Source organism: Amblyomma mixtum, chromosome 3 (assembly GCF_055824585.1).
Source record: "Amblyomma mixtum isolate Tamu chromosome 3, ASM5582458v1, whole genome shotgun sequence".
Lineage (NCBI taxonomy): Eukaryota > Metazoa > Arthropoda > Arachnida > Ixodida > Ixodidae > Amblyomma > Amblyomma mixtum.
The window spans coordinates 430,363,653-430,381,375 of NC_143014.1; the positions used below are offsets into that span (position 1 = coordinate 430,363,653).

Consider the following 17,723-nt stretch of genomic DNA (forward strand, 5'->3'; position numbering starts at 1 on the left):
ATAGTATCTTGATTATATCAATAATATTGAAGCACTGCTACAGCAGTTTAGCGCAGAAAAATATCAGGCCGCCTTGATTAGGTCGCGAACAATGAGTTTCGTTAATGAACAACCGTCTCGCCGCGCGCTTAATGACGAAAGGCATTCTGCTCTTTCTAAGGAGGTTTTAGAAGTTTGTCGCGGAAGTGATACGTACACTGACACGCCAGGTATTCTTGGTGCTTTCTTTAACTATTATATGCGGCTCTTTTGTGTAGTAACCCGATCAGAGGGTCCGATTTCAATAACTTCAAAGAAGCATTCCCTCGTCTTCAAGATCAGCAGCGTGCAGTCATTGAGGGATCGATTACTTTAGATGAAGTCAAATCGGCCATTTCTTTATAGCGCTGACTCAGAAGTCTCCTAACCCGGAGGGTCTAAATAATGAGTTCTATAAAGCGCTTATGCCTAGCTTAGCACCTGCCTAGCTTAGCACCTGGCAGTTTTCAGTACAGCTTATGTGGCCTTTTTGCCTCCCACGTCTACACTGGTCACACCATACTAATCCCGAAAAGCACAGACGCAGATCGGTTATTATTTATTTATTTATTTATTTATACTGTTAGCCCTTTTTGGGCCGATACAGGGTGGGAATTCAATGACTTTTTTTATACAACACAAACACAGTGCAGTAAATACGACTTAAGTGCACAATTCAAGCCAGCGCCAGTTTTCTATATACACAATTTTTTTCATGGATACACTTCCAGTCAGCTCGCCGTACAAGAACACAATGGTAGAAAGGTAACCATTTGGTTAACCAAAGGTAACCATTGAAAACTGCTGAAGGGTATCGCCCGATATCTTCATGCAACGTGGATCATAAGATATCTGCTAAGGGTTTTTCTTCTCGTCTGCAACTTCTGGCATTAGATTCATTAGGGCCGCACCAAGTGTGCGGTATCAAAGGCCGTAGTATCCAAATCCATATTCATATCGCACTTTCGTGTTAGAGACAGTGTCAGACGAGGTCAGTCAAGTGGATCTTATTCCGATTGATCTGGCAAAAGCTTTCTATAAGGTGCGCCATGATTTTTCGTTTGCTGTATTAGAGAGTGCAAACATTGATGATGTCTTGCTTAAAGCCATGAACTATGTTAGAAAGCGGCTACTACAAGACTGATTGCTAATCAAAAGTTTACCAAACCTATTCCACTTAAAACATCTGTTCGACAGGGCTGCTCGCTACCGCTTTTGCTATTTGCATTATATCTTGAGCCCCTATGTCGTAGTATCATCAAGGAAACATCAATTCGTGGCATATTACTCTCTCAATGTGAAATTAAGATTTTAGTTTATGCTGATGACGTTGTCCTTTTCTGCTTTGATAAAAACAGTGTGCTTGAGGTTTTTTATGTAATTCAGCAGTTTTGTGAGAGTTCTGGTGCGTCTCTTAACCTTGATAAATCATAGGGGTTGTGGGTACGTCACTGGGGTACAAAACCAAGCCTTTTTGGCGGCATCAGGCGGGACTCCGAATATTTACAGTATTTGGGAGTTCCCTTGCATCAGTAACATAATAGTGGGCCTCACGGGGATTCTCAGATCTCGTTAGTTAGGCGACAAACCCAGTCTTGGGGATCTAAGAAACTCTACATTTTTGCACCAGCACAAGTTTCCAATATCTTCTTGGGTTCGAAGCTTATCTGTGCCATGCAGGTATTGCATTGTGCAAGGAAAAAAGTACATACAGGCAATGCATGGAATTTTTGCGACATTAGTGTGCCACTCTCAATGGGACCCTATGCGTCGAGACAATTTGTGTCTCCCTCTGGAGGCTGGTGGAGCTGGTCTTCAGAGCTTGTTTGTTGATCAGCTTGTTCCAAGGTTTTGCTTTTTTTTAAAACAGCAAATCATCCCTTCCTGCTAGCTATGTTTAACAGACGATTAATTGCTAATTTGCCTATTCTGTTTGCGCCCACTGGTCATAGGAGTGAGGGGCCTTTGTGGGAGTTTTCTTAAAGAAGTCGCCGACACATTCCATTTCCTTACTGTACGGTTTACCTCAGAATTCTGTATAGACTCTCTATCCAGAAGACAGATGACAAAAGTTCTGATTGAGACGTCGTTTCCTGTATCGTTGTATTAGCAGCCGTACCTCTCCTTTCTAGGCAACAGTGCATTAAAGCGGATGCTACAGATGTGTGTTCAATCAGCCGCAAAGCCTTTTTTTATACTTCACACTCCAAGCTTAACTGTCAAAGCATGGCTTTGTGAAAAAGGGACTTTTGTGTAATTGTCTGTGAACTGTAGCTTCTATCAGCAGCCAGAAACTATTGATCGTTGCTTTGAGTTTTGTAGTGATGCCGTGTTTTTTTTTTTCTCGGACAATCTTCAACGGACTCTTAAAAAGGACATCGAGATTGCGCTTTATACTATAAGATTTTTTGCCTACAATGGCAGGTTCTAACCCTCCGTGTGATCTTTCAGTGCTCATAGGACTGTTTAGCCTGTGGAAGAGCCGCATGACAGATCGCCACACACAACCACCACGTTCATCGAAGTCTCTGTTCAGAGAGCAGTGCGCTATGGTGCGGGGGTATGTGCTGCGCAGGATAGACCTCTTCCTGGCTGCCTTTACTCGATGCATGTCTGTGTCTCCAGAAATTTTGATGTGCAGGCAAAGTGAGAGCAGGATACTGGTGTGATTGTGTATGATAGGTTGCATAATGCGACCTGGTCAAGTCGGGCTTGAAGCCTCTCAAGGTGGGTGTACTTCCCTGCAGTAAAGAAAAGAAAAACTGCCCCGTTAGTCTTGGGGTGTGTTCACGCTTTAGGTGCGAGAGGTCCCGGGCTCAAATCCCGGACAGGCCCAGACGTTGCGCTTTCTTTTTTTGCTGCCGCCATTAGAATTATAGCTGCTGTTAGACTATCTCTTACGCAGCGCAGGGCATGAATTTCTGTTTCTCTCTAAAAAGAGGAAAAGAATTGAGTGAGTCAAGGAGCCGAAGGCGAGTCCAACCGAATCACATGAATACCTGTATATGTTATGATACTTGGTCTTCGCAGTCACACAACGAGAAGAACAAACGCGTAAGAGCAGTAGTTCAAGACAGGCGCAGCACACCAGCAGCCGTACAATTAAGCGTAATGTGGGCACAGAGTGCTTGGCACCATAGCTTTATTTATCCGCCCAGAATACTGGAGGCCCCCAAGAAGAGGGGAGGGGGCTAATCATCGGACCAGTATAATGCGCGAATCTGTGATCGGCATTGCTCCACTTGAGACTTGGACACCTATTGTGCTATGAAGTCAACTGAGGCATTCAGAGCTTCCTGGCTCTGCGCAAGACCAGCATGCACGGCGTTTGAGTGGGCAAACAGGACTCACAATGACAGGCGTGATGTGAATTGGAGCTTGCAGGGCGCTTTGTTCTTACGCTGTTTCGGTAGTCTTTTTTTAACCTTGCTGATCTCGTCGCATGCCATGCACTTCGCTCCCCCTCCTGCCCTTGTCACCATCCATCCCTTCGGATATGCGGAAGTAAGCCACTTGAGCTGCCCCGACACTCGAGTTGCCTCTTTGATAACGAGCACCGGAGATAACGCAGCCAGCCGGGCATGTATGCAAAAGCGGCACGCGTGCATCCAAATGGGTTTACGGCGGGCACGTGCGGTAGGCCTAACCTGGGGAGAGCAGCGAGTTTACGATAGGTGGATCCTATGGGCTGGAATGCACAGGAATAACATGGAGCCCGTGCGCATGCGCAGAACAGTAACACGAGGGGCGTTAGTGTTATCCCCATGCACACAGGCGCCACGCTATTCTGAATCTACCTAATCGATAGTACTGGTTCCCCTATTCTAAAACTGGCTAATATGTCGCCGTTTCGAAAAGCTCTGCCGTCAGACTGCAACGTGAAGTGGTGTGTGGTAGTCTGCGGAGTGCGATTTCCTGAGGCTGCTCACGGGCTATGAGGGACGTCATAGTTAACGGCTCCGAAACTGTTCTGACAACCTCAGATTCTTTAACGTGTGCTGATATCGCACAACATATTAATTTTTTGCGTGCCGCCTCTATCAGTGTGCAGCCGCCGGGGTCAGCCTCCGTGGCCTATAGGGCTCAGCAGTCAAACGCCAAAGCTGCGACGAGTACACCGCAATCTAATTATGGGCGAATCCTGTACAAGGAATAGAAAGAGCCGACTTTCTGGGGCCTGGCCTTCTTCGGAACATTTTACCGTGATTAATTACCACTTTCACGGGATCAATTATTAAGCATCACTAACTTTGAGCAAGATCTTTATGCTATAGTACACAACAAGGATCTTTTGTCCGCGCTGATTGCTCGCTGACGATGCTCACCGATTTCTCAGAGATTACGTAACCCAAGCAATAAGACCTAAAAAAACGCCTAAATTAGGAACCAGCTAGGCGTAAGCTCGGTATGCTGTTCTCGTAAGGCCTTTTTAACATTTACTACGAGTGAGGGAATGTCTGGCACGCATTTGTAACGCATTCAGAGATATACAGTTTCCATTGATCAGTGTCACAAGAAATTTGCTTACTTGTTTGCCTTATTACTCAATATCCTGGAACATGTCACGATTCCTGCCATGAATATTTGTCATTTATGCTGAATTAAACCTCTTAAGGCAGGGATCATTGTCATCTTGGGCAGGTTAATGCGTTATAGCGGCACAGACTTGCGATATAGTCTGGCATTTATTTCCTCAAGCACGACCACCCTTCCTGGACTTCATCAACTGGCGCTCTCTGTAGGGCGTATCAAGTGAGCATAGCGGTGTTCTCCGGTGAGGCGATTAGCTCTCGAGCATATCTGTTCAGCGTTCTGCTGTGGGAAAGCCGGCTGCAAATATTACATTCGATTCATTAAGCACGATTGTTGCATTCAGTTATAGATCTGTGGAGCACAGAGTCACATTTCATGCAAGTGGCGGCTATTTCAGCAAGAAAAACTGCTGCAAAGTCAGCGCCGCATCCTTTGTGTTCAGTTAGGCCCTGAAGCTTCAGTTAATTATGGTGGCGAGCTTACTATTAGCACAGGTAATTCAGGCCACCTAAACCAAAATAAATTGTCCTTAAAGCGGACGATCGTCCAGCGATTGTGGCCTGCAAGAGCTACACCAGCGCCGTCTGTGTCGCATGCCGCAGGCCCCGAACGCGGAAGGACAAACGGCCATCATTGCGGCCGCATGTGCAGCGGTACAACTTAAGACGCGGTACTGACAATACCGGAAGTTTGGTAGTCGGAAACGCTTGAGGACTACTACCAACATCAGTAGTCGGGTTCGCTTATCAACGTCGAAACCGTCTATAAAGTTTCACTTCGAGAAATACGGGAACAGTGGTTTGATGGGGCGCATGACGCCAAACGCCGTTTGGATCTGAGTTAGTAGCCGCCGTCAACCGAACATCAGCAAAGAGAGTGGTTGCCTATAACGCTCGGATTTAAGTTTGCGCAGCGGCGTCGGTCGAAAATGCTTCACTGTGTCTGACGTATCCAGCAAATGAAACGCTCGTAGTTGTTTGGCTTTGTCTCAGGATATCCGCACCGCAAAATCTCAGTGATAAAATGCAGTACATTTGAAAATTCCCTCTGGACATGGCCACCTGCTGAGCTTTAGCGGGTACCCGTTGTTTGGTTGCCATTGCGATGCGTAATAAAACACGAAATGTTTTAATAGAGTGGTTTTTCTAGCCCACAATCAAGTCATAAATATTTACTTTCTCCTAATAAGTCCTGTCTTTATTACTTATCATTGATTTTTCTGTATGCACGTGTAAATAAAACCCTAAACAAAGCTACTTCCGCTAGACATAATTAACTGCTTCTCTTTTCAGCCGAAACAAAGCTGCGAGCGGCTAATGCAGTTCGTATGAATTCGATCCTTGTTGAGAAACTTCCGTAAGTACGTGCATCTATATTGGCCGCCACAGTGCAAAGAGAGGCCTCCAAATTTGTGCCTCCAGCTTAAATACTTACTGACTCGAAGAATCGTTACATACTCCCAGCCCTCCCCGAGGGGTGCTTTATGCGGCTGTCACACGGGCACTTCCGATCCCCATCGAGTCCGATCTAGATTGAAGTTCCGAGCGAGCTCCACATGACGCTGCTGCACGATCCGCCTCGATTGCGATCGTCGAGTTGGCCTGCTCAACGACAGGCGGCGCTGCACGCACACGTGTTCGTCTAAGTGGTCGCGAATAAATGCGTTTGTAATGAAGGAAACGTAAACAAAAATGCTTCTTACAAAACAAAAAAAAAATCCCGTGCCTGTAATACAGCTACAGAAAGTGCCAACACAAACGTACTGCAAGCACCGTACCACTGGCTCGTGTACCTGGGTGCATATTTGTTTACTACCCAGGCAGGTGGTACGAATGTTGAAAATAGGGCCGCGTGGGATGAATAACATGTATTTTATAATTTGATGGCATTTATAGAAACCTTTCTGCACGGTTCAGTTTTATTTTCCATTAGATCGTTTTCTGAGGACGATGTCACAGCCCTCGACTGCGCTTCAGGAAGCGGCTTGAGGTCGAGCAGGATCGGGCTCGATCGCGACCGAAGTGGCCGTACAGCAACGCTAGATCTGCATAGTGTTCAATCCCGATCGTTTCGATCACGATGGCAGATGCCTGTCTGATGGCTCAGGCAGTTGTGGGCCGCTAAACAACGTGGAAGCTTCGCGAGGAGTGCGTCCACACCGACACCTTCACTACGGACACACCTCACTGCATCGCGACAACGCGCCGGGGTGAAAACCTGTGATGAAAACCAGTAGAAGGCAGCCTATTCTCGTCAGTATTTATGAGTGTACATCTAAACGGTGAAACAGGAGCTCTAGTTTTAATGCGCACCCGGCTGTGGCTGCCCAACTTAGAATCCACCTTGTGTGCACCATATATAGTAGGCTACAACTTAAAAAAAAACACAGTTGGTAAATATGGGCCGTGGTCCGCAGCATCCTGTATCTCTGGCTTTGCAAATTTTGATTGTGAGTAGCGTTGATTTCTTTCACGTGCTTGCTTGTGTTATTTTTTTTTTCATGAACAAATGTTTTTCACATGCAACGCTGACCAAACCACACCTAATTTTCCCTGTCCTCCACCGACAGCCTGGTCGGTCCACTTGGGTATGCTCTGCGGAGATGTTTTTACCTGATTTGAGAATAAAGTTGCAGTGACTGACTGACTGCTTGCATTTTTGCCTTACTCTCTCTGTAGAAAGCAGCACAGTTTTGGAAAAGCTCGGCAGTTTTCGGACGAACCGAAACGAGCCACATCTCTAGGTTGCGCAGGTGCGGGGCAGCACGAAAGGGCAACACGAGAATTTCGTGGATAGGTGTCAGCAAAAATTTAGCAGTGGTGATGGAGTATGCTGGTGCAAGTTGTGGCTTCGCGCCAGAAAGAGCAGTCAGTGCGCGTCGGCCCGCAGAAGGTGAAGGAAGTCAGAAGACCGAGAAGCTGTGGAATTCAGCTGTCCTACGGCGCAGGTCCCCAGCGGTTTTTCAGCAATGGACTATTCCTCAGCAAAACGTAACGTAGCAATGGAAGCGCGCGAACGGCGTGACGCTGTTCGCAAGAGTGTGGCAACGCGGCAGACCGAGGAAATATGAGGTAACCTGCTGAACGCTGGTTTTGAAATCTCCGAGTGCTTTAAGGTATTGCAGCTTAAGCTTTTAACTGATCCATCATTGCTTGTTACTTAGCTCTGTGTATAATTTATAGGAGGGTTTGTTTTCTGAACATCTGTGCGCGAACCGTTTGGGTAATTTCTACTACTTCAATTTTATGGTAACACCATCTCCGAGTTCATCAGTCTTAGATCAGCGTGCAGCTGAGCTAATTATTATTTATGCGCCTCAAGTACAGTTGATACCTTCTCCTGCGCAGATTGCTTGTATAGTAGGACTTTTCCATACAGGTTCTGTCATATAGCTGCATGCCAATTTTAACCTGATATATGTTCCTCTTGTGGTATTGTATCCACTGGCCTGAGAACGAAATTCAGGTTGTGTATAATTCCGTGGCTTTACCCTTTTGCAATGAGATGCGGCGATCATGTGACAAGCGTAACATTTTTTCCTCTGCTCTTTTTCATTCGTTGATTTACAATGTTTTAGCGCACAAGACATGCGCGCAACAAGAGTACTCATAAGTGTCGTGTTTGAAAAATGTTCCGTGCAAAAGTGACGGGCCGCGGGCTGTTGCGCGCATCTTGCGTGATGCGCCTGATGCACGACGCTCCGCACCTACGTGCTGCTTGTTTCGGACCTCTCTGGCTTTTTTGTCATCACTGGCCTGAACTCCTATTACAGCGAGACGACACTCAGAAGCAGGTCGTGCTGGCACCGGTCTTTCAAAACTATGCCCACATATCGCCAATTAAGGATGCCAGTGTCGCGTCCGTGTATATGTCGCGTCTTCTTGTGTAGTTGCGTTTCCAAAAACAAAAAAGAAAGCACAGGGATTCAATCCGCCATTATTGGGAATCAACTCAAGCAGACATCTGCCCTGAACTCTCCGTTGGCTCGCAGGTTGTTTACAAAGCTACTCGCTCTAGCCCCGCGATTTGCACTGTTCTCAAGAGTTTTTCTTTTTCGGGCTATTCTCATGGCTTACGTGCACAAAACGTGCATTCGTTAGTCAATTGACATGTGGTCGTCTTCGTTTGTACTTGGCGCCACTCCGTCCCTTCTTTCCAGTTATGCAGTAGCGTGAGGCACTGTGAGCAGCGCCTACTACGCGCCGTCTAATTTGTTTCCTAGAGGCTCCCGCGTGGCGGCGCCACATCCTCAAGCAACAGGCGGATAATAATCTCGCCACAGCCCAGGCCCCTCGGAAGCAATTTGACAGCGAAGTCCAGGCGACGCGCCACCTGGATCGGCTCAACCCGTTGGGCTATCCATCTCCGAACTGGTTTAGGGCCATATTTTTTAAATTTCGGCACGCGTTTTCGTTTTTCCACGCCCCTTAATGGAGTGTAACACCTATATTTAGTCGCGCGCTTTCTGTTTTCAAATGATGCGTTACACATTAGAATACATAAATCGCCAGGTGATATGTGCCTACGACCGGTAAATAATTTACAACTGAATTTGTTCTCTAATGATTTTTCGGTTTCATCAACCGAACGATGGTTGTAACATGTAGTTGACCTTGATGTCACGTGATGCACAAAAACTGAGATATAAATTCTGGTACGTTGTTTTAATTCACTACAAGACTTGTACATGCATGCTTGAAGAGCTGGAATGGTAACAAACGACGTGTCAACAGTAATACTGACGTCGTTTGCCATGCCTCACGTGACCTAAATGTCAGCTACACGTCACAGCCATCGTTCGGTTGATGAAACCAAGTCAAAACAGCGTCAAGAAGAAATTCAAATATGAATTATTTAGTGATTGTAGGCTATCACGGGGTGATCCATGTATTTTAATATCTGATACATCATTTGAAAAAAGAAAACACGCAAGCAAATATTTGGTATCTATAGTCCTGCAATTGCGAGGGAGAGAGTTGAGTGCGAGGAAGCGAAAGCACGCCAGAATAGGAAGCTCGCCAGATGAAATGTTGATTTAATGAAGTCACGAGAGTGACCTATGCTATTTCGGCGGACCGCTTTGTGCGGACTCCGCCGATTTCTAAGGTCCTGCGTGGTGGGGACTTTCACCTTTCTTTCTAACTGTTGAAATTCCTGTGAAGTATTACAGGAGGGTTTTTATTTTGTTGGTCGTACCTGCACGGGCCTCTGTAATCGTCGATTGCAAATAAGTACACGTAGTTCAAAGAGAAGTCGCGTTTCATCGCGTCAACGGGCCCTTGGAGAAACACCGTTGCCACCATAAGGGAAGACGACCCGCCGCAATGGCTTAGTGGCTTCGCAAGTTCGGCTGCTAAACCCAACGTCCAGGGTTCTATCCCGACCGCGGCAGCAGTATTTCGACGCAGGCAGAATAAAAAAACGTCCGGGTGCTGTGCTGTGTCCGCGCACTTTAAAGAACCCCAGCCGCGGTCTAAATTAATCCGGCGCCCTTCCCTAGAGCGTCTCTCATAACCCATGTGTCGCTTCGAAATGTTAAACCCCACGATCCACAGTTTGCAATGCGAAACGTTGCTCTATTCAAGGCTGCTTTCTGATGTGCATGCCCGAGAATCAACACACATCATTGATGACATATGCCGGGTGTGCTTTTAGAACCAAAGTTATTTTTGTTTATGCTACTGTGAGGCGTTTATCCGTTGTACAATATTTCGCATTAGGAACTAGGCTGTATAGATATAAATGAGGGGAGTGGTGAGGTGCAAATCCATCGCAATTCATCAGCCACAGTGTCGCAATATACACACTGAAAGGACCAATATTGATCAGCGGCCATGATTCGACCACAATAAAAAAGAAAGCATCCAAGACAAAGGAACAGCTTGCACAACACAATAGTTTGTACAAAAGTTTGTTGTACAAAGTTGTACAAAGAGTTGTACAATGCGAACACAAAAGCACTGACATGCGGACAGCTGATACCAGGCATCAAACAGAAAACTTCAAGTTCTACAGAGTGCAGGTAAACCGAACTGAAAAGCATCAAACCACAAACTTCAGGTTATGTGAGAGCATGTTTTCTGACTCCAAGCGCAGAACTGTGCATCTTACTGGCTCCCCCCCCCCCTTCCACCCTCTTCTGTTTGTCGCCAGGTTTGTTTCTCTCCACCGGTAATTTAACCATTAGTCATGTCACAGAAGCCGATAGAAATGCTTTACAATGCAAACATACCCAACGCCTTAATGCATCCTGCAACCAACAGTGGATTCGGGCTTTCACAAACACTGCGTATAACTTTTTTTTCCAGAAAAAGTGATCCGCAGTGCCATTGCAACGTTTCCAAACTACAAAATCGTTGCGTTCATACGTACTGTACACTTCGTTAGTTCTTTCTCAAAATGAAAGTTGTGTCGCCGGCTTTCCAGCTTGATTCAAGTACTGCTGTTGCTGCTTGTGCAAGATGGGTTTATGTCGCATTCTAACACTCACTTTCGTCGTCCGGGGGAAGTATCGGGATATTGTAGAAACAATATGCATTTCGAAATAAACTCACAGTGGGGTAGAGCACCGGGCGTTAATGCCCGCGATGGACGAAAGTCGCTGGTATATAAGAAGCGAGAGCCCAGGTATCTCTGGAAGTGATGCCACATGCTTCTGCAGATGCGTCAGAGCCATTTACATCTTTATTGCACGAGAATAAGTTATGCCTCGTAGGAATCCTCCCCTCTCGAACGCGGTAAATAGAAACGACCGTTTGTGGCAACATGCTCGCATTCAAATCCTTTCCATCGTCCTCCAGTCTCGTTCCGACGTTCTCTTGTTTGGAGGCTGTCGCGTGAGATAACACTTCTGTGCATCTGGCACAACGCCAAAGGGCATAAGTGGCGAAAATAACTGCGCTTTTTCTGTCTTGGATTTTAACTCGCTACTGTGCAAATGCTTCACTGCCCATAAAATGAGCGCGGATGAAGCGTCGGTGCGAAGCCCGCAAAGGACGAAAGATCTCCTACAGCATGAATGATGTACGAGTATACGAGTGTCTCGACTGGCTTCAGACTGCACACAACAAAGTGATTAAACGCTGCATTCTTGCGCTTAACGGCTACACATTCACAGCACTGTTGTGCAGAGTTCGGTGCCAGTGTGTCCAATTTCCAGTGACTTCAATAAACAGCCTAGCTAAGTAGAAGACAAACCATGGCGCAGTACACGGATGTTTTGATGTATACACAAAACCAACTTGTACTTTCCATGTTGTCGTGGAGTCGTGTTATTTCATCCCGTAAGGAATTACGTTATGAAATAAAAATAAAATTGAAATCTCGCCTAAAGTTATTGCAGCTATCATGACGACTAAACTACCGATTTTTCCGAACCGTGAAAACAGCGTGTGGAAGGGACAAAAAGTAAGAGAGACTAGGTGCGAAAGAAAGATGCAGTGCTGCTATCCCTGCAAAGCATCCTCTTTTCGTTGCAGACAAGCGCTTATGGCATAGCTCGTCTTGAGGCCCGGGTGGAAATGACAGATCCCGCAATGACTAACTCACAACCACGCGCGGTATATACCGGCCGCGCACCACGGCGCGCGGATTGCTCAAGCATGAGACCTGTGCCGCTTGGTGGGGACAACGCATTATGCCGTGGCAACAGATTGGCATCGCGCACTCCATCCAAAAGCACAGTGTGAGTTGTAATGCCTTCAGACATGGGCACTGAGGTGAAGCTAAACATATTTCCCCGCCGCTCATGGAAGTCAACAGTTCCCGAAACATCGAGCCGAAGCGCTTGCGCGACATTGACAAAGCGCCGTAAGAGGTTCTATGCTCTGCATGGGATCACGTGTTAAACGCAAATACATGCGCCACTTTCATGCCCGTAACTGTCAGTGCGTACTCATGAAAAGACGTCCGATATAAGTCCTAATGACTTACAGCGTTACAATTGCTCTAAAGCTTCACAGATCGCAGGCTTTTGACACACGACACAAGAAAATTCCGCCTGCCGGCCCATGAAAACCCTACTGCAAGGCCCGTCTTTAGTTGAGCTCACCGGCAGCCAAAGCGACAAATAGCCCCCCCCCCCCCCCCTCCCTTTACATGTGTACATTGGATGAGGGGCCGTGCAGTTCTCGACTCGACCGACAAGTGGCGTGTTGCAATCCAGCATGCTATTCATAGTGACCGCCACGGTTTCTACATGCTCGCGACGAGCGAATAGCGCGTTGTCTTGACATAGTGATAAGCCCAACGTCGCGCCGAGATGACTCCAAGGAACATTGCAGTTAGGCGCAAAGCGCCCAGAATGATGGCAATCATGAGATTGCCGCTTCTGGGAGCCCACCGCGACTAAGCTGAGAAACACTTCAGCCCAATCCTGTTTGTGAAATACATTGTTTCATACTCGGCGTGTAAAGAAGCCGCCCAAGGTTCACCTCGAAACATGCCCCGGCTACTCCGACGGGTTGAACTTGAGGTCACAGGAATGGGCTTGTAAACAGACCTGGCGCAATAAAGCCAGGCCTTTCGTAAGCTCAGCTATTAGAAACTGACAGTGTGGATAGCCAACACCGCCATCACGCTACTAGAAACATTGAGGGTATTTAGAATATCTGATAGAGGGCGTCCACGTGACTTTACTGCGTTGCCTAGACATGAGAGCGAATGATCTGTCCAAACCCACGTGTGTCATCAAACGCTCTGGTCGTACTTGTACGGCGAACAAAACAGGAGGTAACCGAATGCAGACTGCAGTTACGAAGCAGAAAACAGCCCAAATACGAGTACTTGGCCCCCGCAATAGCATCACACGCGCTCCTTGCCAGCTAGCAGGAGTTGGCAAGCCACAGAGCAACACCAGGCCACCGGACTTATCAACTCCTGCAACCGAAGGGCCCGCTCGGCCCAATGGCGCCACGGACTCAGCAATTACACTCGGAAATGCAACGCTCACTGTTTCACAGGCAAGAGGTGATCAACAGGTTAGACTACACGCGCGGGGTGCCCGAGAGACCCATCGCCAGCCGCGTGGTTGCGCTCACCTCGCTTCTTCTGCTCGGCGTCGTGATGCTGCTGCAGCACGGCCGAGCAGGCCGTGTTGAGCGCGCCGCCCAGAGGGTGACCCGCCATGGCGGCGGCGTGGTGATGGTGGTGGTGGTGGTGCATCGCCACCGGCGGCGCAAGGGTGGCCAGCGTCATGGACGGTGTCATCGGGTCGCCGCCGCCGGCCACCAGATCCTGCAGGCACAGCGGGTCGCTTAGGGACTCCATCGCCGCGCCGCCACACGACCCGGTTCGCGCGTCTCTCCGCGCCGGGGGGATTTACGCGAAGCCTCTCTTCCCTTCTCCCAAGGCGCGCCGCCACGCTGGACCTCCATGCCGCCTCTTTTTTTCGCCCCTTCCCCTCCGGCGCCCTCCTCTTCCTCCTTCTCGACGGCTGCCTCGCTCGCCGGGGCCGCCTGGCCGCCTCCTCCCCTGACTTCGACCCAGCGCCCGGGAACGCTGGGAAACCCGCGTCACATAGAGGCGGGGACTCTTCGACCGCTTCTCGTCTCTGCGAACTCATTGGTCGAGGAGAAGCCACGCCCCGAGATCGCGGCGAGCCCGCCTCTCGCAAGCGGTGGGTCCTCCGCCTCTTCCTCACAACTGGGGGCGACGCTCGCAGCGCGGCGCGAGGGTAGCGAGCGCGCGCAGCGCCGCCGCGATTGCCTCGATGCCAGGACCGCCGCCGGTGCGATCTTCTGCCCGGGGCTCCCTCCCCGCTTTTGTTTCCCGGCCCGCGCGGCGAGGGTGTCGCAGGTGCGCGCGGTTCTCGCGCGGGGAGGGTCCACGGACGCGTGCTGGTCCTCCTCGGTTTCGCTGCTGCGCGCAGATTACAGTTATTTGGCGCCAAGAAAACGGCTCCACGGGGCGCAACGGAGACTACGGAAGTGGGTCGCCAACCACAAGACACGGGCGGAAAACGCGCCGACCGGGGTCCTGGCGCTTTGCTCGAAGCATATTGGAAGCGTGGGCTTGAACTTGGCCTTCGCGGCGACTGCTCCTCGGGCATCCGCATTTGTTTGCACGTAGCATACCGCGCAGCGAAATACATCGTTGAAGGAGGCGATTGTTATCAGTGTGATCCTTGGACGCGCCCGAAAATTTTATGAACGAAATCGGCATCAAGAACTACACATAGGAACATTATGGTTCTAGTTGTACGCTGCCTCACATTTAGTTCGCATCTACGAAAGTAAGCCACCAGAGCTGGGTGACGATTTGGACACGCGCTGCAAAACAACCATAGAGACCTGAAAGCCGTGGTTTGCAGCTACCACTCTATGTGGAATGGAAAATTGGGTGGGGAAGTATAGTTGCTTGCTTACAAATGACACCCCGTCTCATGAACAAAGGCTAATGCACATTAAAGGGCTTCACGACAGCAGCCATCGTGATGGAGAATTGCTGTTCTCTAACAGATGAACACGCAGTACACCTGTTAGGAGCAAAACCGGCAAGGTTATCTTTAAGTATTGGGTTTTGGTGCTTATTTTATTTAGTTTATTTATTTTTGAAGTACAGGCGTTAGCAGGAGTGGGATGTGCACGATAAATAAGGAAATTACATACCAGATAAAAGCTCTAAAGACGTAAATCTAGACAGCGTGCTTACGTTTGCAGGATGTAAGGCCAGAAAAATAAATCGAGGACAGTAAAAGGGGGTGAAGAGGAAAGCGGCCGAGGCTGATCCTCCGCTTTTCAGTTCCGATTACTGTCGATCATCATAATCTCCGAATATGGATTAGGGAATAGTTTTCTTTTTAGAATCATTGAACAGCCATCGTTTCACCTGCAATGTTTCAAGTTCAAGAGGGCTCCTTAACGTGGTTACTTTTTTTTCTCCATCTCGTCTAAGTGGAAGAAGTTAATTTACTAATAATTCTTGGCAATCCACAGGCTTATGGACTCCAAGACATATCAAGAAGGCGCATAATAATAATAAAGGAGCTAGCTATTCGGAATCACAGGGGGCGTTACATGCCAACGTGAGCGTCTCTTGCGACCAACATTGAGTATCACACCTCGTTATAACTATGTAACCGAAGATATGGACTTCACGTTCCTTATTTGAGATGTCCTGGTAGCTTCGCGCATACAATGAAAGTGCTGGCCGATTATGCACCGTTCTAGCGAGCGAACACATTTGGGAATTTGGCCTCTGATTTGCTGACGCACTGCCAACAAGTCGAGAGTGGGATTTCAGCGGTATTGTCACCGCGTTCAACAAAACGTCCGCAACTCTGTTCAATTAAGTGTGCTGCCTCTGACGGTTGGCACCTCACTGTGAAGCCGGCTTTTTTGCTCTCGTTCCGGCAGCAGAGTGGTTTATTCAAAGAATACAAAAAGGAAGGAAAGAATATTGCCGGGCGCGCAAATTGCTGTCTGATATGTTAAGAACCTAAGCTGCATGCGGCCGGCGGAAATACACGGGACAGGGAGAGGACAGCAAGGAGAAGCAAAGAGGCGAGCGATAGAGAGAAGTTATACGGGGTGTTATGTACACTATTTACAAAACACAAGAAGTAAACATGTTGGCACCTGGTTTTGTGATGCTGAAATGAGGGATTATATTGAAATGGTAGAAAAAAAAAAACGCGCGCAACATTGTTCTTGGGACATCATTTTGCCGGCATTCAAGCTGCGACAAGAGTAGAATATATTTCCGAGGAAAGGTATTCTGGCTAAGATTATTTTTCGTATAAACAACCAATAATCATATACTGACAAAGTATCTAGATACACGGTGCAGTGAAACACATATTTGCTTTCACAGGGCTATCATGCATGTTGATAAAGATCGACAGTCATCGCAACGGTCGCGTTTCGCTGGGAGGCGCTGAATGACTGGTGCACTCAATTTCCGCTTTATATAAAAGTTCTAGCGCACACACTTATTGAGGCGTCCCTCGTACATAGTCTCATCAAAGCCTAAAATAAGACTGGACTGTCCGGCAGCCGGGAATCACTCCGTCGGCTGGGAATCAAGCGCGGAATGCTCCCGACGTGAGACGCGACTGCGATCGTAATTCGCGCTGTCCAATTGATTGCTGAACGCAATTCGCTGTCAACATCCGGCCAAACTGCCGCGCTCTTTAAACAGCAACTCACGCGAAAATTTCAGCGTTGAAGCATGATCTCACAACCGCACGCCAAGCGACTCAAGTGCCAGCATTCGAGTGAGAATGGCCGCCGCGGTGGCTGAGCGGTTATGGTGCTCGGCTGCTGGCCCAAAAGACGCGGGTTCGATCCCGGCCGCGGCGGCTAGAATTTCTTTGGAGGAGAAATTCTAGAGGCCCGTGCACTGTGCGATGTCAGTGCACGTTAAAGAACCCCAGGTGGTCGAAATTTCCGGAGCCCTCCACTACGGCGTCTCTCATAGCCTTAGTCGCTTTGGGACGTTAAACCCCATAAATCAAATCAAATCAAATCGAGTGAGAATGTACGACCTTGTTTAGTAAATGTAATTCGGCTGTCACAAAAAAATAATAATAAAAAACTGCGAGCAGGCATGGGCAGACGTTGCCAAAGTACTCAGTTCTCAAGAACTTTAAAAAAAATGTGTGCACAACTTGAAGCAGCAGCTAAAGGCGGATAATCAGTGCTGAAGCCAGCACAAGAGGCAAATCGATAAGTGTTCTTGCCATCTGTTTTGTTTACAGCGAAAATACTGCTGCATTAGCGATCGCTGCTGCTCATTTTGTGGACGTATAAGATTATCATGACATAACATGTGACTGAGTACACAACATGCCGTTTGCTGCACCTGCATTCAGGACAGAAAGCGAGTGTTTGGTTGCATCGCACTCAAGGGGTTCATCCAGAAAATCCGTTGCGTTCGTTGCTGTAGTCATTGCGCTGTTTCGAATGCACCTGCAGCTTCGTCGCTGTTCGCCCGAAGCCTTTGTACTAGAGTTCCAGGCACTCGCGTCCGCCTGAAACAAGGTGCGCTTGAATCGTCCCAGCACATGGACACCGCACTTCCTCGAAAGCGGCGTCGTACGCATTCATGCTATTACGTCGGTTTCATGAACGAGCTTGACAGTCATGAGCAGCGGTAGCAGGCACCTTTTTTTCACGTTTATTTTAGGTTCCTGCATTCCGGCAAGTACGAAATAGTTGTGGGCATAGAATACA

General features: G+C 48.2%; 1 protein-coding gene across 2 annotated transcripts in view; it reads right to left on the reverse strand.

The window, feature by feature from the left end:
• Ptx1 (pituitary homeobox homolog Ptx1) overlaps window positions 1–13,949 on the reverse strand; it is a 153,026-nt gene extending 139,077 nt beyond the window's left edge. For both annotated transcript variants that reach the window (XM_089585043.1, XM_089585042.1), the window contains exon 1: window positions 13,590–13,949. In XM_089585043.1, the coding sequence (XP_089441169.1) occupies window positions 13,590–13,818 (229 nt within the window). In that variant the 5' untranslated portion in view covers window positions 13,819–13,949. The remainder of the gene's footprint in view (window positions 1–13,589) is intronic.
• Between the last annotated feature and the right edge of the window lie 3,774 nt (window positions 13,950–17,723).